Below are 22,845 nucleotides of genomic sequence, written 5' to 3' on the forward strand. Positions count from 1 at the left end.
TTCCCATGTTTTCCGATGTTAACTTTCTCTTTCGAACCTCCTCAACGATGATCGATTTTCATTGAAGAAAAATGGGAAAATTGTTTTATTTTCCCTTTAGGTTCCTAGTTATTAGAAATTTCTGTTTCATTGTATGAAAATGCCGGAAATATTTGAAACGAAGCCCAATTGGAAACTCTTCGTGATTTCTACTATCTCTTTGGCAGTTTTCCATCATCATTTTCCATATGTATCCTTCTCTTGGTATCGGTGTTTGTAAGACCAGTCAGCTTACAAGTCATTGATGGTTGATTATCTTTGAAGTAAATAATTTTAAGACTCATTCGACCGATTTAGAAATATCTCACTACTTTCAGGTTCACTCTCGTACATTGTATACATGTTCATCGTTAAAAGCTTTTGCATATTTCACTTTGCCATGATGAGATTTCTCCACATACTTTACCAAAAGTTTCGGAGTTTAATGCCGTGATAAATATACAAAATTATGATGATGGTGATGATGATGATGATAGTAACAACGACCGCCTTCTCTCGTTCCCTTCACTCTGGTGCCGTGAAACGCGAAACGACAGATATGACGACATATTCCCAACCGACTAGATGGACATTTATGGGTGCCGTTTTCATATTTTCGCGTTATCGGCCATCCGACAGGCCTGCGACCCGAAACAACAACCTCGCAAATTGTGTCTCTCGTTGTATCATTAAATTGGTTAGTTTCAGCATTTTTTATTTTTTTTTTCAATGTGCAAATAAATATTAATAAGAAAATAACCATTTTTTGCATGCCAAACACGTTATCTTTGAAAATCTAACAAAAAGATTAAGACATCTTTTGTACTTTGGATGAATTTTGGAAAAATTGGTATTTTTGGCAGCTTTGCCCACTTTTTTTCGGTTACAATTATTGTTGTTGCAGTTTTGTCAATTGCTTTGGTTTTGGTGGAACCACCTCCCGTAGAAGTAGCTGATAACAACTTAAATGATCCGGAAGCTCTTTTACATTTAATTTGAACCGAAACTACGGATTATTTCAACCATTTTTTGACGAATGTTGCCTCTTCTCTGTGTTCTTTCAAACCTACCATGGACGAGATGATTTGGTCCAAGATATTTGATGTTGCTGGCCCTAGATCCATTTAACGATATAGTCTTGGATCTGGAAGAGCTTTTCAATTCGTTTCGTATCTTTAAGCTGCTTTAGCCTCTATAGACCGTGGATTCTACACCGTTCGACTTTCTTTTAAAACAAGTACATTGAGAAGATACCCACAAAAAGCAACTGGAATCACATTTGGAGAAATTTCCAAAAACTAAGGAAATATTATTATAATCGGGGTAGGAAACGTATAGTAATAACCCTCTAAAGTATTTTATATAAGAGGAAATTGGAAATTTCCCAAGTATTCGTAAATAGAAATAATTTTGTTTTCGCTTCAACGTTTTCGAAACCAATTTCCATGTTACGTGACTCAAAATATTCCTTCTAAATTTACATTTTCGTCGCGTCACTTGCAAAGCGAAGAAATGCCTGCGAAATTATTTGTGTTGACGTGTAACTTTTTCTTCTTTTTTTCTTCTAGCATTACTAATGACATACACACATCATTCGATTCAATATTCACTCTGTATATTAATACATTTTTGGAATCTACGTAAAATTTTAGTATAATTTTGTCTAAAAACTTTTTTCGAAAAATGCGTACTTTTTAAGTTCTAACTAGTGATTTTTTAAGAAGTATAGGATTTGATTTTGAAAAAAACCACAAAAAATTTTAAAAAATTGATCAATTTGTTTCATTTTTACTCCCAAATGCTTTAAAAAAACCGGGTGGTTCTATTTAAAAAAATAAAGAAATTTCATATTTATGAGTTAAGCTTTGAACACTTTTTATATACACCCTGTATAAAATGAAAAATTTTCAACATAGATTCAAATACGTCTGACCTTGCGAAAAGCAAACGAACAGAAACAATTTTCATATCTTTAATAATATCGCCGTATAAAAATAATTTATAAGGGTCTGCAATTTTTTACAAAAAAGTTAATAACCCAAAAAGTATGCATTTTTCGGGAAAAGTTTTTAAACAAAAGTATACTAAAATTTTACGTAGATTTCAAATATGTATTAATATATGGGGTGTTCTATTCAAAATAACAAAGTTACGGCAATTTTTAAAAATATTTTAGTTAAAAAGATCGTATCCGAAAACCCAAACGTAGAAAATTTCGATTCAATATTTTTAATAATTTCCATAAAATTATTGGATGTACCGGAAGAACACTCTGTATATTAATACATTTTTGGAATCTACGTAAAAGTTTAGTATAATTTTGTCTAAAAACTTTTTTCGAAAAATGCGTACTTTTTGAGTTATAACTAGTGATTTTTTAAGAAGTATAGGTTTTGATTTTGAAAAAAACCACAAAAAATTTTAAAAAATTGATCAATTTGTTTCATTTTTCACCTCCAAATGCATTAAAAGAGAAAAAACCGGGTGGTTCTATTTAAAAAAATAAAGAAATTTCATATTTATGAAGTTAAAACTTTCAACACTTTTTATATACACCCTGTATAAAATGAAAAATTTTCAACATAGATTCAAATACGTCTGACCTTGCGAAAAGCAAACGAACAGAAACAATTTTCATATCTTTAATAATATCGCCGTATAAAAATAATTTATAAGGGTCTGCAATTTTTTACAAAAAAGTTAATAACCCAAAAAGTATGCATTTTTCGGGAAAAGTTTTTAAACAAAAGTATACTAAAATTTTACGTAGATTTCAAATATGTATTAATATATGGGGTGTTCTATTCAAAATAACAAAGTTACGGCAATTTTTAAAAATATTTTAGTTAAAAAGATCGTATCCGAAAACCCAAACGTAGAAAATTTCGATTCAATATTTTTAATAATTTCCATAAAATTATTGGATGTACCGGAAGAACACTCTGTATATTAATACATTTTTGGAATCTACGTAAAAGTTTAGTATAATTTTGTCTAAAAACTTTTTTCGAAAAATGCGTACTTTTTGAGTTATAACTAGTGATTTTTTAAGAAGTATAGGTTTTGATTTTGAAAAAAACCACAAAAAATTTTAAAAAATTGATCAATTTGTTTCATTTTTCACCTCCAAATGCATTAAAAGAGAAAAAACCGGGTGGTTCTATTTAAAAAAATAAAGAAATTTCATATTTATGAAGTTAAAACTTTCAACACTTTTTATATACACCCTGTATAAAATGAAAAATTTTCAACATAGATTCAAATACGTCTGACCTTGCGAAAAGCAAACGAACAGAAACAATTTTCATATCTTTAATAATATCGCCGTATAAAAATAATTTATAAGGGTCTGCAATTTTTTACAAAAAAGTTAATAACCCAAAAAGTATGCATTTTTCGGGAAAAGTTTTTAAACAAAAGTATACTAAAATTTTACGTAGATTTCAAATATGTATTAATATATGGGGTGTTCTATTCAAAATAACAAAGTTACGGCAATTTTTAAAAATATTTTAGTTAAAAAGATCGTATCCGAAAACCCAAACGTAGAAAATTTCGATTCAATATTTTTAATAATTTCCATAAAATTATTGGATGTACCGGAAGAACACTCTGTATATTAATACATTTTTGGAATCTACGTAAAAGTTTAGTATAATTTTGTCTAAAAACTTTTTTCGAAAAATGCGTACTTTTTGAGTTATAACTAGTGATTTTTTAAGAAGTATAGGTTTTGATTTTGAAAAAAACCACAAAAAATTTTAAAAAATTGATCAATTTGTTTCATTTTTCACCTCCAAATGCATTAAAAGAGAAAAAACCGGGTGGTTCTATTTAAAAAAATAAAGAAATTTCATATTTATGAAGTTAAAACTTTCAACACTTTTTATATACACCCTGTATAAAATGAAAAATTTTCAACATAGATTCAAATACGTCTGACCTAGCTAAAACCAAACGAACAGAAACAATTTTCATATCTTTAATAATATCGTCGTAAAAAAATAATTTATAAGGGTCTGCAATTTTTTACAAAAAAGTTAATAACCCAAAAAGTATGCATTTTTCGGAAAAAGTTTTTAAACAAAAGTATACTAAAATTTTACGTAGATTTCAAATATGTATTAATATATGGGGTGTTCTATTCAAAATAACAAAGTTACGGCAATTTTTAAAAATTTTTTAGTTAAAAAGATCGTATCCGAAAACCCAAACGTAGAAAATTTCGATTCAATATTTTTAATAATTTCCATAAAATTATTGGATGTACCGGAAGAACACTCTGTATATTAATACATTTTTGGAATCTACGTAAAAGTTTAGTATAATTTTGTCTAAAAACTTTTTTCGAAAAATGCCTACTTTTTGAGTTATAACTAGTGATTTTTTAAGAAGTATAGGTTTTGATTTTGAAAAAAACCACAAAAAATTTTAAAAAATTGATCAATTTGTTTCATTTTTCACCTCCAAATGCATTAAAAGAGAAAAAACCGGGTGGTTCTATTTAAAAAAATAAAGAAATTTCATATTTATGAAGTTAAACTTTTTAACACTTTTTATATACACCCTGTATAAAATGAAAAATTTTCAACATAGATTCAAATACGTCTGACCTAGCTAAAACCAAACGAACAGAAACAATTTTCATATCTTTAATAATATCGTCGTAAAAAAATAATTTATAAGCGTCTGCAATTTTTTACAAAAAACTTAAGAACCCAAAAAGTATGCATTTTTCGAAAAAAGTTTTTAAACAAAAGTATACTAAAATTTTACGTAGATTTCAAATATGTATTAATATATGGGGTGTTCTATTCAAAATAATAAAGTTACGGCAATTTTTAAAAATTGCATAGAAATTTTCATGATTTTACTACCAGTATAACAAACTAAAAATGAAATTAGTCGGCGTGAAAATAATCAATCGATAGAATAGAACCCGACCTGTATAATATTTCGCAGGCAATTTCTTGCTGTATAAAACTGTATAAAAAAAATTTGCATGCAACTAGGAGTACGTCGAGTTAATTTTTATACACACACACATCTACAGACGCGACAAGATCTCTTAGGAATTTGTTTAAACATGCGGCGGCCATATTTAATTCAACGCGATGCAATAACTTTTAATTATGATAATACTCGGTAGTTTGTACGACCTTAAACGTTTTTTTTTTTCAATTCTTATTATTCCCTACTCGTCACTACTAAATCGATGCGTTTGTACGTGGTGGATTGATACGACTTTCAGAATGCTCAATATCATCTTTGAATAAAACCGCCAACGGGAAACGTCTGATATAATTTGTTACACGAAATAAATGTTTTTTACCACACCCAGTGTATATTTATTCGGTATTAAGATTCAAATTTGAAAAAAAAAATGGCATCTTCAGAAGTTTAACTATCAGTTAGACTTCAGGAAGTTCGCTGTCAAACTGATCACAAATGTCAATCAGTCAGTGTTGACAACTTAAAAATCGCAGAAGGGTCGCTTGGGGATGCGTGTCCGTGATATGAACCACAAATCGATCGGTTTTAGTTTTTTTTAGACAGTAATTTAAAGATTTTTTGTTTGTACGAGGGAAGTCGAATAAATATTATGCCGGTATTCATCGACTGTTTTAAAAAAAAAGGTAAAACTATAAACCATATCGATTTTTTCGTGTTCTGTAAAACAAAAGATGATTTGACAGCGATTTTCTCTACCTCAAGAAGCTGTTGAAGACATTTCCGAAAGCAATATATGCGTTTCGTTAAAACTTAGAAGGGTAACCCTCGTATACGACAAAGTTTTAGATTGGGTAAATAAACAAAAATTGGAAAAAAAAATAGAAACGAAATCCATTCAATTAGAAAAGATATCATGCATGACGTAATGTTCATTGGGATGTAAGAGGCCGAACGGGGTCAAAACAAAACAACTTCACGCCTAACGGATTCCAGTGGGTCGAGAAAAGCTCCAAAAAAAATTGAATTTTCCGTTTGAATAACAAAAAACAACAACAACAAAACTTTTTCCTATATTCAAGTGAAATTGATATCTCTGGCAACGTGGAAGGAATTTTCGCTCGGTGTTGTATTAAAAATTGTGCGGGGCTGAATGGGAGAGGGTAGTAGGAGGGAAAGAAGGGTGTTGAGTGGGTGGGTGGAATCCCCGCGTCTAGATTCAGACTAGCCGCCCGACTACGACGTTGCCACGTTTCGAAAAATTATTATTTCCAAAACGAATATAATAAAATATTCGATTTACGTATCGATAATAATATAAAAAAAGTTGATCATATCTGGGTGTTTGTAATTATTTTGCAACAAATTTGTTTATTATCGCATTCGACGTAAGGTTTAAATTTAATATACACCATAACCTTCTATAATTTCTTATTCGGTCAGGAAAACTAAATATCTACATCTGCATAAATTGATACGCTTGCATTTTTTGATTATGTTTCAATAATTTTCTAATCGAATAAAGAGAAATAACAAAATTTTTATTAATAATTTAGCTCGAATATCTCAAGTATTCAAACTGGATATAATCGGAAAATTTGAAAAATTAGCAACGTTGCACCGTCCGCAGTGCGTAGTCATAAATACGCAAACTCACGCATAATTCACCTCTCGATGTAGTCGACTACATTTAGTGGCGGTTAACCAACTCCACGGATCACCGAAGGCGTATAATAAATTACTCATCAACTTTGATTGTGGACATGATATTTCTCCATCTTATGAACACTTTTATTTAAAATTTTCCAATAGTACGAGGTCTGGTTATTAAATAACGAGACTGGTTCCTTTTTATACGTTTTTTCCATTAATCGAAGCAGTGCTGGAAATCTTCTTTGGTGAGGAGCGACTAAAATCGGGTCTCTTTCGAAGCAGATCTTTTTCTAAACTTTCAACGAAATCTGAGCAGACCCGTTGACGCGAAAGCTTTTGGTCAGGGGTCAGATGTGTTATTCCTCGTGTAAAATTTTTCTTTATCGGCTGTTTACAGTCTCGGTAATCATTCGGATGCTGATTCGACGATCTGCACGCGAAATTTGGTTGATTTTGGTCGATGTTTCCGGAATTGAAACAGTCATTTTGAGCGCTGATCATCTTCAGTGCTCTCTCCGCTTTCACCCCACCAGTCTAGGTAGCGCGGTTTCGTTATTTAATAACCAGACCTCGTATTTCAACTATTTCTGGCACCATCTGAACATATTATGAGTCTAGTAGTTTCTACTTTTACTTACGAGGGTTGTATAAAAATTTTACATCTGCAAGTTAAATTTTGAGGTTAAAAAATAAAAAAAAATGTCGTCGGGAGTCGGATCTCGTTAAAAGCCTTCCTTTTTACAAACGAGGTTAATTTTTGCAATTTCTTTTTTCACCTCATATATCAAAGATGTTTATAACTCTTATTTTATCTTTCACAACTTTTTCTACGCACAAATCGTATTTCTACGTTTTTTTCATTGGATCCGACACGAATTCAGTTTGAAGTAAACAAAAATTTGCCAGATATTTATTATATACTTGTTTTATATTCTAAATACTTTTTTTTGCTTATTTAAGTACTAAACTGACCCTTCAATCGCAATTCAATTTTATTCAAAGTATCAATTAATCGAATTCAACTAAACTACAGTTTTAAAAAATGTAGGGCGTACGAAAATCGTTAAATTTCGCTCTTTAATATTTTTTTATTTTTATTTTCGAAAACTAGAACATCAATCTTCGAGAAACTCCTTTAAATCTCAACTTTAAATTGGATACGACGCAGTAAAAGGCGTAGATCAATTGCAGCGGTGATTCGGATTAAAAAAAATACAATTTTTAAAGATTAATAAGACATGACATGGACTATTCTGGGTACTTTGGGGATCATCTTCGTAGATCACAACAATCTCCATAATTTACGACATTTTTGAAAGGATAACTGTCAAAACTAACATCGTAAACTCAATAAATATCTAAAGTAGAAATAGATTTTGTCTATTAAAGAGAATATACATTTTTTGTTGCTTCTACTCGATTGTAGTTACAAAAAAACAACTACTTGATAGACTAGATAGAGAAAAATGAAACCTAGGAATATTATTTGATTATAAGAAACGCCGTAAAATTATTAAAAATAACGTATCGCAACCTTTTTGTTGATTTATACTTTTTCGCTTGGTGCTATTTAACATTTGATTGACGCTGCGTCGCGTCGGTTACGTCCCAGCCCTCGGAGACGACGTTCACGTCCCTTGCCGTTCGCGCTTCGATTACGACTATCTCGTCGACGTCATCGTCGTGACCTACTTCCGTGCATCGAATACGTGTCCGCTGACGCGCGACTGCGGAGCATCAACTGCACCGAATTTTTCTTTGTCGACGAAAATTAGGAAACTAGAACTAAATAATCCAAGAGTAAATTGAATCTAAACTAAAATCGGAATGTGATGTGATGAATCATTCTCTCGGCGCGGTGTATAAATGGAAATAAAGAATGCGGTAGTTTAACAATGGCGTTCAAAGTTCTCGTAGAATATATTTTATGGATAATGTTTGGTAGTTTGACCTAGAAATGTTTCTTTTTTTTATATCCTGATAATGGGGACTGTTCGTTTAAAATCTACATAATTTTAATATGGGAAATTAGTTTACAAATTTACAAATCATATTTCTAAAAATAATATGCAATTTTTGTTTAAAATCGATATTTCTTGCTCAAAAACATAAAAAGATGAAGTTCAGTTAATGATCGCTAGACATGATGCAAAACAACGTGCAATGCAATCCAAGACAACGTGTAATGCAATGCAAAACGCGATATTTCTTGCTCGAAAACATAGAAGATGAAGTTTAGTTAAAGATCGTTTGGCAAGATGCAAAACAACGTGCAATACAATGCGAAACGCAATATTTCTTGCTCAAAAACATAAGAAGATGAAGTTAAGTTGAAGATCGCTTGGCAAGATGCAAAACAACGTGCAATACAATGCGAAACGCAATATTTCTTGCTCAAAAACATAAGAAGATGAAGTTTAGTTAAAGATCGCTTGGCAAGATGCAAAACAACATGCAATGCAAAACGCGTTATTTCTTGCTCATAAACATAAGAAGATGAAGTTAAGTTAAAGATCGCTTGGCAAGATGCAAAACAACGTGCAATACAATGCGAAACGCAATATTTCTTGCTCAAAAACATAAGAAGATGAAGTTTAGTTAAAGATCGCTTGGCAAGATGCAAAACAACATGCAATGCAAAACGCGTTATTTCTTGCTCATAAACATAAGAAGATGAAGTTAAGTTAAAGATCGCTTGGCAAGATGCAAAACAACGTGCAATACAATGCGAAACGCAATATTTCTTGCTCATAAACATAAGAAGATGAAGTTAAGTTAAAGATCGCTTGGCAAGATGCAAAACAACGTGCAATACAATGCGAAACGCAATATTTCTTGCTCAAAAACATAAGAAGATGAAGTTTAGTTAAAGATCGCTTGGCAAGATGCAAAACAACATGCAATACAATGCGAAACGCAATATTTCTTGCTCGAAAACATAGAAGATGAAGTTTAGTTAAAGATCGTTTGGCAAGATGCAAAACAACGTGCAATACAATGCGAAACGCAATATTTCTTGCTCAAAAACATAAGAAGATGAAGTTAAGTTAAAGATCGCTTGGCAAGATGCAAAACAACGTGCAATACAATGCGAAACGCAATATTTCTTGCTCAAAAACATAAGAAGATGAAGTTTAGTTAAAGATCGCTTGGCAAGATGCAAAACAACGTGCAATGCAATGCAAAACGCGTTATTTCTTGCTCATAAACATAAGAAGATGAAGTTAAGTTAAAGATCGCTTGGCAAGATGCAAAACAACGTGCAATACAATGCGAAACGCAATATTTCTTGCTCATAAACATAAGAAGATGAAGTTAAGTTAAAGATCGCTTGGCAAGATGCAAAACAACGTGCAATGCAATGCAAGACAACGTGTAATGCAATGCGAAACGCGTTATTTCTTGCTCAAAAGCATAAGAAGATGAAGTTAAGTTAAAGATCGCTTGGCAAGATGCAAAACAACGTGCAATGCAATGCAAGACAACGTGTAATGCAATGCAAAACGCGTTATTTCTTGCTCAAAAGCATAAGAAGATGAAGTTCAGTTAATTATCGCGAGATATGATGCAAAACAACGTACAATGCAATGCAAGACAACGTGTAATGCAATGCGAAACGCGATATTTCTTGCTCAAAAGCATAAGAAGATGAAGTTCAGTTAAAGATCGCTTGGCAAGATGCAAAACAACGTGTAATGCAATGCAAAACGCGATATTTCTTGCTCAAAAACATAGTCAAGTGAAGTTGAATCGATTGTTTCATGCAAGATATCTATATATTTCTTTATCCATTCTCAACCGATTTTTCTATGTTTTCTCATCCAATTCTCTAGCTAAACTGTCCATATAACTCCAAAGATAAAAGTAGCGGCCGATAATTATCACCAGTGATGCACTGACCATTTTTTTCTTGTTTATTTCACCTATTTTTGTTATTTCCATTTTCAAACTGCCCACAAAATATTAAATTAAGTTTGAGGTTAGGAAATTGTTTACTTCTACTTATAATTTGAAATAATGGAAAATGAATTAGGGGATGGTACTTTTCAGGTGTAATATATCATTATTCAACACAGCTCCATCCATTCTTCCTTAAACTTCCTGGTATGGAACTCCTGGTTTTTCTCCCACTATCTATTTATATTCAATCATTTATTGTTTTGGCAATTCCTTTTTTTACGTAACAAGCAACCACAACAGGTTGAATCCCATTAAATTCGAGTGGAGATGCCTGTGGATCTTGAACAACTGCATGTTGTAATGTTCTGGAAAGACTCTTCTTTGGTAGCTCAACCCTTCAGGGCTAGAAAAAGGAGGCTCTTTGAATTAGAGTTCTGGGCGTCTACAGATCTTCATGAGCCAGGTCTGCCTGTCGAGTAGGTCTTCCAAAAACTGCTCCAGGTGGGATTATATTGGACATTTCTTGCTTCATATATCTTCCCAATTTCCTCTTGTAGACTGTCAAGTTTGTATCTGTTCTTCCTGTGTTTTAAATTCTCGCCATGTTTTTTGTTTTTGCCTCCCCCCCTCCAACTAACTTTTTAACTTCTGCCCTTTCCCTTTTTGTAAATTCGTAGTCTAATTTTTGTTTTTCCTTTCCAATTAAGACTTTATGGTCTAACACAACCGGTTTGTTTATTATTCATCTTGTTAATAACTTTTCCACTATTTTTTATTTTGATATCTCTTTGTTTCCAGTGAATAAATTTAAAATTTACTTACTGAAACTATCCAACGATCGTGGGCTTATCCAATTCGAAATATTCAAAATATTCGACAAAGTTGAATGCCTTTCAATTTACGAAATGTCAAAGACCCTCTTGAGCTAGAAAATTTTACGATCCGCTTTCATTCGAAAAAAAAATCACCGAAACAAAATAACGAAATAAAAAAGCCATAAAAACTCGAAAAAAGAGAATGGGGTCCGAAGCACTAGGCTATGAATACGGATTAGCTTCCACTCAATTTACTTTCTATTTTTAATAATCATAAACCCGGAATTTATCTACAGATACTTCAGACGAGTTTATACTGAACGTCCACTGAAATATTGACACTTTACTCAATCCAAATCGATTTCAATACCAGTTTTTTCAAAATTGTTAGATGTCATCGTGAATTCCTTAATGAAAGACAATATTTAAACAACCCCCGTATTAAGGAACCGAATGAAATCCTCCCGATTAAACGAGACCCACCCGGCAGTTTATGTGCGATGAAATCTTGAAATATATTTCGGGGATAATACGGGATCGTAAAAGAGCGGGAGCCCATAAAAAAAAAGAAGAATCGCGTCGACGTCGTCGTCTCTACAATGTGACGGCGGCGCTGCCGAAACGTTTTCCGCGGGGTCGGGAGACCGAAACGGGGAGGGTTTCATTAACTTTTTCCGGGATAAGTCTCGACGAAAACGACAGCGTTGTCAGTTTTTCATATAAAATAGTATATTCCGAGATTAATTATGACGCTAGTTTCTTCATAAAACCCCCCATCTTCTGCAGGGGGACACAGCTCTTAAAGGACCCTGGGCACATCAGACTGTAGTTTCGACGATTAATTCTCGACACCACACCACGTATTCGACTTTGGGGGGGGCTATAACCCCGGGTCCAAGAGGGACCCATCATTTGGAAAACATTCTGTATTTTTTGATGTGTCGATACCACAAATCTAACGTATTGATTTGATTTTTAGCACCGGGCCTTATAAATCTTAATCCGGCCCTGCGTATTCGTTAGATCTCGATCGATAGTGCGAGAAATTTTAATTTTATTCTGAATTACGATGTGGCAACCTTGTTTCGTTCTAAATAGTTCTGCGTTAAGGGAAAGTCTCGCAGTGGAGTAATCTTTCATCATTGTTCGGTTCCCTTTTTTTCCGATGGCTTTCCAAAGATTTCCCGGCAACTTTATACGACTTTATAGATAAATCGCGTGAGGCGAAGCGAGATTTTTGATTTTACTGTTTTTTTATGATCGAAAAGCCGTCTGGAACACAACCGTTTACCCTTTGCACGCGTTTTTAGTAGATTTTTTTCCTTGAATAAGCTTGAAAATTGCTTATCGACGTCGCGAGGGGGAGATACTCAAAATAATTAGAGAAATGTTCATATTGATTTGATAAAATTAATTATATACTCTAGACATTATAAATAGTGATTTTTAAACAGGTATAGGGTTTGATTTTTAAAAAACAACAAAAAATTTGAAAAAAATTGAAGAATTTGTCTTAGTTTTTACCCCCGAATGTATTAGAATAGAAAAAACTGGGTGGTTCTATTTATAAAAATAAAGAAATTTGATATTTATTAAGTTGAACTTTGAACACTTTTTATATGCCCCCTGTATAAAATGAAAAATTTTTCAAAATAGATTCGAATACATCTGAACTTGCTTAAAGCAACCGAACAAACTGAACTTGCTTAAAGCAACCGAACAAACTGAACTTGCTTAAAGCAACCGAACAAAAACCATTTTTATATCTTTAGTGGTGTCCTCTTAAAAAATAATTTATAAGGGCCTGTAATTTTTTACAAAAAAATTAATAACTTTGTTATTTTTAATAGAACACCCTGTATATTAGTACACTTTTGAAATCTACGTAAAATTTTAATATATTTTTGTCTAAAAACTTTTTTCGAAAAATGCATACTTTTTTGTTATTAATTTTTTTGTTAAAAATTGCATACCCTTATAAATTATTTTTTTACGAAGACACCCTTAAAAATATGAAAATAGTTTGTGTTCATTTGCTTTTAGCAAGGTCAGACGTATTTGAATCTATGTTGAAAAATTTCTCATTTTATACGGGGTGTATATAAAAAGTGTTCAAGTTATCTTTAAAAATTTTCCAGAAAACATTTAATATCTGGATAACGGTAAGGTTTAGGTATAGGAAAGTAAACATGAATTTGCCTTATTTTTTACCCCCGAATGTATTAGAATAGAAAAAACTGGGTGGTTCTATTTATAAAAATAAAGAAATTTGATATTTATTAAGTTGAACTTTGAACACTTTTTATATGCCCCCTGTATAAAATGAAAAATTTTTCAAAATAGATTCGAATACATCTGAACTTGCTTAAAGCAACCGAACAAAAACCACTTTTATATCTTTAGTGGTGTCCTCTTAAAAAATAATTTATAAGGGTCTGTAATTTTTTACAAAAAAATTAATAACTTTGTTATTTTTAATAGAACACCCTGTATATTAGTACACTTTTGAAATCTACGTAAAATTTTAATATATTTTTGGCTAAAAACTTTTTTCGAAAAATGCATACTTTTTTGTTATTAATTTTTTTGTTAAAAATTGCAGACCCTTATAAATTATTTTTTTACGAGGAAACCCTTAAAAATATAAAAATAGTTTGTGTTCATTTGCTTTTAGCAAGGTCAGACGTATTTGAATCTATGTTGAAAAATTTCTCATTTTATACGGGGTGTATATAAAAAGTGTTTCAAGTTATCTTTAAAAATTTTCCAGAAAACATTTAATATCTGGATAACGGTAAGGTTTAGGTATAGGAAAGTAAACATGAATTTGCCTTATTTTTTACCCCCGAATGTATTAGAATAGAAAAAACCGGGTGGTTCTATTTATAAAAATAAAAAAATTTGATATTTATTATGTTAAACTTTGAACACTTTTTATACACATCCTGTATAAAATGAAAAATTTTTCAAACTAGATTCAAATACATCTGAACGTGTTAAAAGCAACCGAATGAAAAACCATTTTCATATCTCTAAGGGTGTCCTCTTAAAAAAATTTATAAAGGTTTGCAAATTTTACAAAAAAATTAATAACTCAAAAAGTACGCATTTTTCGAAAAAAGTTTTTAGACAAAAGCATACTAAAAATTTGACGTAGATTTCAAAAATGTATTAATATATAGGGTGTTCTATTCAAAATAACAAAATTATAGTCGATTTCCGGTATATACAGATAGTTTTAACTCTTCGTGGGACGCCCTATATATTCGGATTAGTGAAACGGGGACGAATTTTCCACTTTTTCTATATTTTATATATGAAATTGGGAAAAATAATATAACAGTTTTTTATCGAGACAGGTACGAAAACCGTGTCCATATTTCATTATAAAGTCTCATTATCACAAAGTCAAAATTGCTGTGATAAATTTGTACCTGCATACGAGAAAAAAAATGATTAATTGCCGTCTAACATACATAGAGTATAACTAGGGCGGTTAATAAAAAAGACCCTTCGACTCTGGCGATTTTTTGTCAAGTCGCGTGCCATTTTCTTTAATGGTTACACTAATAAAAATGTTTTGATGATTATAACAAATTCTAGAAACAAATAATTTACGAAATCATTTAGCAATTCAATTATTTATTTATGGAAAAACTACGAGGTGTATAAAAAATATACAGTAAAACATATATAATAGAAAATTGCCCTTTAAGTTTTCATTTAATGGAAAACTAATTAATTTTAACAAACAAATTAAAAAAAATGTTTTAGGACGAAGATATTTTCTTAGTGTACGTATCTTTAGTCGCGTGCGTGTAAATTTCTTTTTTTTTTCGGTAGCAAGAACTATTAACAAATAAATAAAGAAAAAATACGCGTTCTAATATAGCTAAAAAAGGGTGATGATAGTTGAAGACGGAAAAAAGGGTTGATCGATGTTACATGCATGAGAGGTCAGAAAGTAAAGAAAGGGTTGCTTTGTCGAGATTTCAAAGGGGTAGAAAAGGGAAACAGAGGTGTAACAAAAAATATTGTAAAAAAGTAAATCGATAATCCTTGATCAGGAATTTAGTTTGGGTTTTCGTACAGGTGAAAATTTCGGAAAAGAATTTTTGAAAATCTGATTCCTTTTTAAATTTGATACGACATCATGAACGTTCATAACGTGTAAAAAAAGGTTTCGGAAGTCATAAAATTCGAAATGAAACTATTAGAAAAATTCTTGTCGACCAATTACCACAAAATTACGATTTTTACGATAATTTCCGTTTCCGTAAAAAGAATATGGTATGGAACAGAGGTAAAAAAAGAGACTACCGCAATGAACGAGGCATTGCTGCATCGAATACTACTCGGAATTCTTGTGTCGTCCCTTTTGATGAATTACCCTCGAGGGTTTACGTTTCGTACGATCTGGGGTTAAAGTTAAACGCGTATACAGTGGCGGGGAAACGGAAGGTTTCCACGGGATAAACGCAAACTGAAATTTAACAAATATCTACTTTATATCCCCAGGTGCACCACCAGGAGTCCGCGGAAAGCTCTACACCAACAGAATACTTGAATTTCCATAGTTAGTTTTGATTTTTTGACGAATCAGTAAAAAGTTTCTGTGTTTTTGAGGTTCTATGGTTTCGTGGTTGATGCTCCTCTTTTGGATAACTTCCAGGTGCACGTAAATTATGCGATTTGACACATACCAAGGGTTCGATTATAAGCACAACCCCACAGCTCAATTCCGTACGTTCATTTGGGCCAAATGACGAGATTTGTAGATAGTGGAGGAAAAACTCACGTTTGACAACACTGTTATGTCGTTTTAAGATAGACAAAAATTTCTAATTGGATATAGTTTGAACCAATCAACGATTCCGATTGAGGAACCTCCAAAACACGTGATTTGAACGCTTCAACCGCTTCTCCAGGTGTAGAAACACGTTATTTTTAATCTGCGGCAATAAAAAGAAATCATCGTGTACCAAATAAGGTCTATACGGTGGATGAAGCATCAATTCGATGTTTTGACTGGTCAAAAACGTTTTCGATTGAACTAATATCGCAGTGGTGAATGATTCGTGTGTCCTTGAACACTTCTGGCAAACAAATGCTGATCTAACTTTCAAAATCTAAGTCGTTTTTTTTTAAAACATGAGAGCACTTACGGGGAACAATTTTTGTTCGATTTGGCTCGTCTTGAAACACCGTGTGTCACGTGACAATCTTGTAATACCGATTTACTTATTCAGTGTTGCCAAATCTCAAAACTTGAGCAGCAATCCGCGTAAATACTACACGGAATAAGTTCATTATCCTGATAATTAATTTTTTTTGTATCCTTTGCACGAGAATAAAAAAGGACGAATTACGTAAGCGCGCAGTCCTAAACTTGATGCAACCATCAACAAATATTTGAAACGGGTTTAAAAGACAAAATGATTTGGACGGATTCGAAATAGAAATTAATCTATACAAGGGATCCACGAAATTACCTTCGAGAACCATTCAGGGGTTATTAAGGGAAAAAAGGAATAATGAGAAGGGAAGTCGAAGTCCTACTACATCATTCGTACTATTATTGGATCAGGAATCGAATTTGGATTTTAAATAAGACGTGTTTCCGAAATAATCATTTTTTTTTTTAATTTTGTATAATTGGTTTACAAATTCACAAAATAATCGATAGAATTTCGAATATTTATCAATGAAGATATCAAATTGGGCGATATAAAACGTTGAAGAAAGAAATAAATTTATTTCTACGTATCGCCCTTACGTTTTAACGTCTTGATTCCCTCTACCCCATCTTATTGTCTTTTCCCCCTATTTTTTTTTTGTTTAAGAATATAAAACATTTAAAGTGTTTACAAAACCTTAATTATTAACGGCCAAACACACTTAAACTTCAACAAAAGAATAAAATCGACGCTAAACTACAACTACTACTAGCGAAATGCATCCATTGACGTACTAAGACTTTTTATCAAAAAGTTAACAAAATATTCATACCTGATCGCGTCTTATATTAATTGGACTTACCTGGAACAAAATAAATAACATTAGAGATACGGATTTATATATAAAAAAAAACACATTTTCTTTATTGTCGTTTCAAAGCTTGAAGCTGAGACAAGCAAAGACTTTTCCAGGGAAACTGTAACCGAAGCAGATCTGCTATTAACAGGAGCCCTTGGCCCTCTATCCACATTCTCTCGAAGTTTGAGAAACTAAGGAACTTCAGAATACTAAACTTGGAAACATATGAAATAGAAGAAGAAGATCTCTGGCAGCTAGAGCCACCACACCACATTCTGAATTTTCCCGAATCGATTTTTGAGATTTAGAACCAGGAAAAAATCAGATGGAGTCAAATCTGACGAATACGTTGAATTTTTAATCAAAAACTATGTTACAGTTCTCTTGGATTATTTTGGTGATAAATCTGGTGGTTAACCACGAATTGTTTCACGTAAACCCTTTGAAATAAATCTACGATTAACCAAAAACGAAAAATCGATTTTCGACTAAATTCGACGTGGTTTATTGTCGAAAAATCGTTGTTTATAATAGACCTTAAATCCACGACTGGTTATAAATTAAACATTCGATGATTGTAGAGTAATCAGTGCTTTGTGAGATTTTTTATAAAATAAACTCGTAAAATAACGCACCACCCTTTATTATTTCAATATCAAAACCTATAAAATGTTGTTTGGGTTTCTTTTCACAAAAAGTTAAAGTATTTTAAAATCTTAATTTTACGCATATTTTAATGTTTCTTTCATTCTTTTGTTGTATCAACTTGTGGACAGCAGTAATTTAAGTCAATCGAAGTGTGTTAAAATCGAGACTAGTTGGCAGATTGATGCAAAGATTTCGAGAGACCGGTTCACATTCTAGGAAGCCTGGACAAGGACGTCCTTCAATTTTAACTCCTCCTCGAGCATTTTTTGGAATCGGGGAATGACAAAAGTCGAACTCAACAGCTTTTTACAAGAAGTAAATATCTCTGATAGATCAATAAGACGACACCTTCTACAAAGCAGAACTCTCCAGGTACCGTTGCTAGACTAACATTTAGATTGGAATTTAGAAAATTGGTGCCAAGTTTTATCTACTGATGGGAAACGGATCAATCTAAGAGGTACAAGAAGATTTGCGCAGTTTTGTATCATTCCAAAGAGGATCTATCATGTTTTGGGGAGGAATTCTTGAAAATCACGTCGTTCCGTTTAGGCCATTTGTTGGTGGTGATGATTTTCGTTAAATGCACGATAATGCTGGACCACACGTTGCGGCAGATGTTCTGAATTACCAAAACGAAATAGGAATTCGTACCCCGGTCTGGCCACCAACAAGTCTAGATATGAATCCTATCGAGCACATCTCTTGAACATTATTGTTTAGAATACAAGTTTTATTTTTAAGAAAATTCGGTTTTACTTTTTACAAAATCATTACACGTTTCTTATTATTGCGTCGAAATGATTGAAAGGAAGTTAAAAAAATATTTTCAGAAATCGGGGTGGTGCGTTTTTTTACCACGAGGGTATTTTGAGTCGATCTATGAGAAATATCGAGAACTTCGACGATTTTCAAGACAAAATGTGCTGAATTCAAATTATTTTTATATCATAATCGACAGTATTTATTAATTATTTCGAACAAATGGAGATAAATCGACTTTTTAATTAATTATGTAACGACTTATTATAATTTAATCAATTTTATAACACCCCAAACTGTTTATTTTCCACTAAATTCCTCAAATTCGATTATTAATAATAAATTTGATCGATTTTAAATTTTTTAACAGCAAATATCGTCTCAAAAATCAAAACTGTTGCTATTTATAGTTGCGCTACATATATTCTTATCATTAATATTTTTAAACTAAATTTTTTTATCACAATTGCGTAGGATGATGCATTTATTATATTACCATTATTTTTTTTTTTTTTTGTTAAATTCTACAATAATCTGAAGTTATTTCAATGCAAAATATTTTTCGTACACCCTTTATATAGCTATTCCGTTCCGTTGACAAAAAGAACAGGTATTTCGTTCCCTCCGATTCGACGACGTCAAAAAACAACCCCCGAAGCGCGTATTACATTGAAATAAGATATGCATGAGATTCCGATCCTTTACTACTAATCTCACCCCGTACGTAAAAAATAAATAAAACTGCCCTTGAACCAGATTCACCCCTCGAAGAATATTATATTTTTGCATATAAATCTTTTTATTATCGAGCTTATTATTTCATAAATTCGGTCGTAATACCTTAGGGGGCGTTCATAATATTTCGATCTATTCTTTTTTTACGGATTATTAGATATCCCTTAAGACCTCCCTCTGTATATTATTCAAATAGAGCGTAAAGAAAAATATAATAATAGACGATCTCGATGATTATCTTATTTATGTTAATAATAATCTTTTGGTACGGTACTCGTAGTGTAGAGATGGGTCTATTAAAATCTTTTCGGTTATAAATAACTGTTATTTTTTGATTTCAGGTTCCTTCTATGGCCGAAATCATCAAAGATCACGAATTGCCGTTGAAGAAACAGAAATTGAGCGAATACCACAACACCCTTCAACAAATTCCGTACAGTATGCAACACATTCAACAAATTTACGCGAGTTTAGATCCCGTGTATATACAATGTTTGCAGGAATTTTCTTCGGTGAACCGCCATCTATCGGCGTTTAAGCCAGTCGTGCAAGGTATAAAAAATTCGAAAATAAGACACGCGAACGCCATGGGGGGGAAATATACGACGGATCCGCCGGTGTTGCAGAACCCCGAAAGAGTCGTGATGATGTCCGAAAGCGAACGATTCGAACGCAGTTACCAACCGAACGTAGCTCTAGCGCCACCTACGCCGAAAAAACATCGTTACGGAAAATCCGGTAGGGAATTCGTAAATTCTAACGAGTTTATAACGAAAATAAAAGTCCCTTCGCCCGCGACATTAGAAACGGATACTCAAATCGTGGAAAGTATCAAAGAAAAATCGGTTTCGGTCGTACAAAGGGCGAAATACAATCCGGAAATAGAATTATCGACGGATACGGAAGATAGCGCGTCCGAAACTTCGGAAAAACACGAACTAAACAAATTAGAAGATATTCTAAAAGAAGTAGATTCGAATATCAAAGACAAAGTTCTCGATTATATAAAAAATATAAATAAAGAAAACGAAAAGTTAACGCAGGATTCTCGTACGAAGGACGAACGAATTAGACAGTTGGAATTCAGAAACGGGGAATTATTGAAAGAGTTAAACACGTTGAAGCGGATCAATTCTATTGAAAACAATAATCACCATCGCGAAAACGGAGATCTCAGTCCGAAAAGTAACGGATCTTCTATCATAACTTCGACGGATTGTATAAACTCTAATCACATACAAAAAAGCGTCATCGCTTCGATCGGCGAACAAAAAGATTTGATCGTAAAGACTGCGCCAGAATGATCTGTAATTGTATACAAACAAGAGTTTTCTCTTTAACGAAAAATTCATTTCGGACCGAGCAAAAATTGTCAATTCAAGTACTGATTGTTTTATTGTTTCCTTTTTTTGAAACGATCTTTTACAAATTGAAAGAGATTCGAAAACTCCATTCGAATCGCCCCTTTTAATTTTAATGTTAAGTTAGTACGGGATTTGCGAGGGAGATTCGAATATTAACTAAAATTTTGCTATAAACATTACAGAGTCGATTTTTTTTATAATTCTACTTTTTTGGTTACAATATATCGGGTTATCACGCACCGAGGATTCAAATCGGGATCATGAGGACCAACGCAAGTCAATCGCATCATTTTAATATGTAAACAGGTTTTTTAGAAGGTTTCTCTAATACTGAGTGTTACTTCTTTCGTGTATCAAAAAGTGGTACACAATATCTTCCATCATTGACAGTGTGACCCTCGCTTTAACTGGCGCTTCTTCGTTTTTCCTCTAGGAGACGTGTGCAAACTACCTAACGTGTGAATTTTGGCTCAAAATTCAAAAGTCTCGGTGGGGATTGCTCGCGTAATTTCATATTATCTCTGACTAAAAAACGAATAGCGATGCGTTACGTAAGCGAAAAATACGAACTTCCCTCGTAAATCGATCGTTTATGTTACCATCTATTTACAGCAATTCGGAAACTTGGTTAATGATCTAACCGCCATTACTTTTTGTACCCTTTTTGAATTTTATTTTTAAAGAAGAAATGTCCTTTTTGCATCTTTTGTCAGTTAAAAAATAACCGATGTTGGATTAGAAACTCCCACCTCTACGTTTGTTTTATTGGTAAATAATTTACGACATTCCGCGATGAAACGGCACTGTGAAATATCGATAAAACATTTTTTTTAAATGTTATATCGATGGAAATACTTGAAATCAAATTTGACCCGGACGACATTTTCACGTATTTGTATAGAAATTTTTATAATCTAAAATAAGTTGTTTCCAAAACCGTCTCCAAAGCTGATTTATAAATTTACAAAAATCACAAGCGTCGAATCTGGTTTTTGCAAACTGACTCGTTTACGACGCTTCAAAACGCCCAATTAAATTTTCTTTTTTGAGTGTTTGATCCTCTGGAACGAATTCTCGAAGTTTGTTCCAATCTGCCAGTCTGAACCGTTTTAGGAAGCGTTTAAATGATACTTTCTGCGTAATTTTCGACTATACACGATGCCTAAATCGGTTAGAATACCGGCACCGTTCCAAAGACGATTTTTTGATGTTGACATCATCTCAAGTTTTTTACTGTACTAAATGTCTTGCACCACTGAAATAGCGATGTAGTGGATCCCCCAAAAGATTTCGTAGCCGTAATTCATTATAAACAAACACATAGATTAACACGTTGACTGCCAAAGCAATTTTCCCAATTTTATTTAATCGTATTACGAGGACTGGCTATTAAATAACGAGACTGGTTACTTTCCATACGTTTTTTCCATTAATCGAAGCAATTCTGGAAATCTTCTTTGGTGAGGAGCGACTAAAATCGGGTCTCTTTCGAAGCAGATCTTTTCCTAAACTTTCAAGGAAATCTGAGCAGACCCGTTGACGCGAAAGCTTTTGGTCAGGGGTCAGATGTGTTATTCCTCGTGTAAAATTTTTCTAACCGTTTCTTTGTCGGCCTTTACAGCCTCGGCAATCATCCGGATTACCAATCAACGATTTACATACATAATTTGGTTGATTTTGGATACTGTTTCCGGAGTAGGGGCGCTTGTCATATTCAGTGGTCTCTCAGCACTCATTAAAGCGTTTACACCACTCAAAAACACACGCACGAGATAGGGAATTGTCCCCGTAGGCCTTCTGCAACAATTTATAGCACTCTGTTTGAGTTTTTTTTCAATTTAACGAAACATTTAAGATTGATACGCCCTCTAGGCGCGCAGTTTCGTTATTTAATAACCAGACCTCGTATATCATTGAAAATAGTAATTTAAATACCAAGTTATTATTAAAAAAGAAAAAGAAAA

The 22,845-nt window shown here is 32.6% G+C and overlaps 1 protein-coding gene across 1 annotated transcript in view; it reads left to right on the forward strand.

The window, feature by feature from the left end:
- LOC130895884 (ski oncogene) overlaps nucleotides 1-22,845 on the forward strand; it is a 67,793-nt gene extending 44,948 nt beyond the window's left edge. Inside the window, exon 2 of the mRNA XM_057803478.1 lies at nucleotides 19,859-22,845. Within this exon, the coding sequence (XP_057659461.1) occupies nucleotides 19,859-20,821 (963 nt within the window). The 3' untranslated portion in view covers nucleotides 20,822-22,845. The remainder of the gene's footprint in view (nucleotides 1-19,858) is intronic.

The sequence above is a fragment of the Diorhabda carinulata genome, chromosome 6 (assembly GCF_026250575.1).
Source record: "Diorhabda carinulata isolate Delta chromosome 6, icDioCari1.1, whole genome shotgun sequence".
Lineage (NCBI taxonomy): Eukaryota > Metazoa > Arthropoda > Insecta > Coleoptera > Chrysomelidae > Diorhabda > Diorhabda carinulata.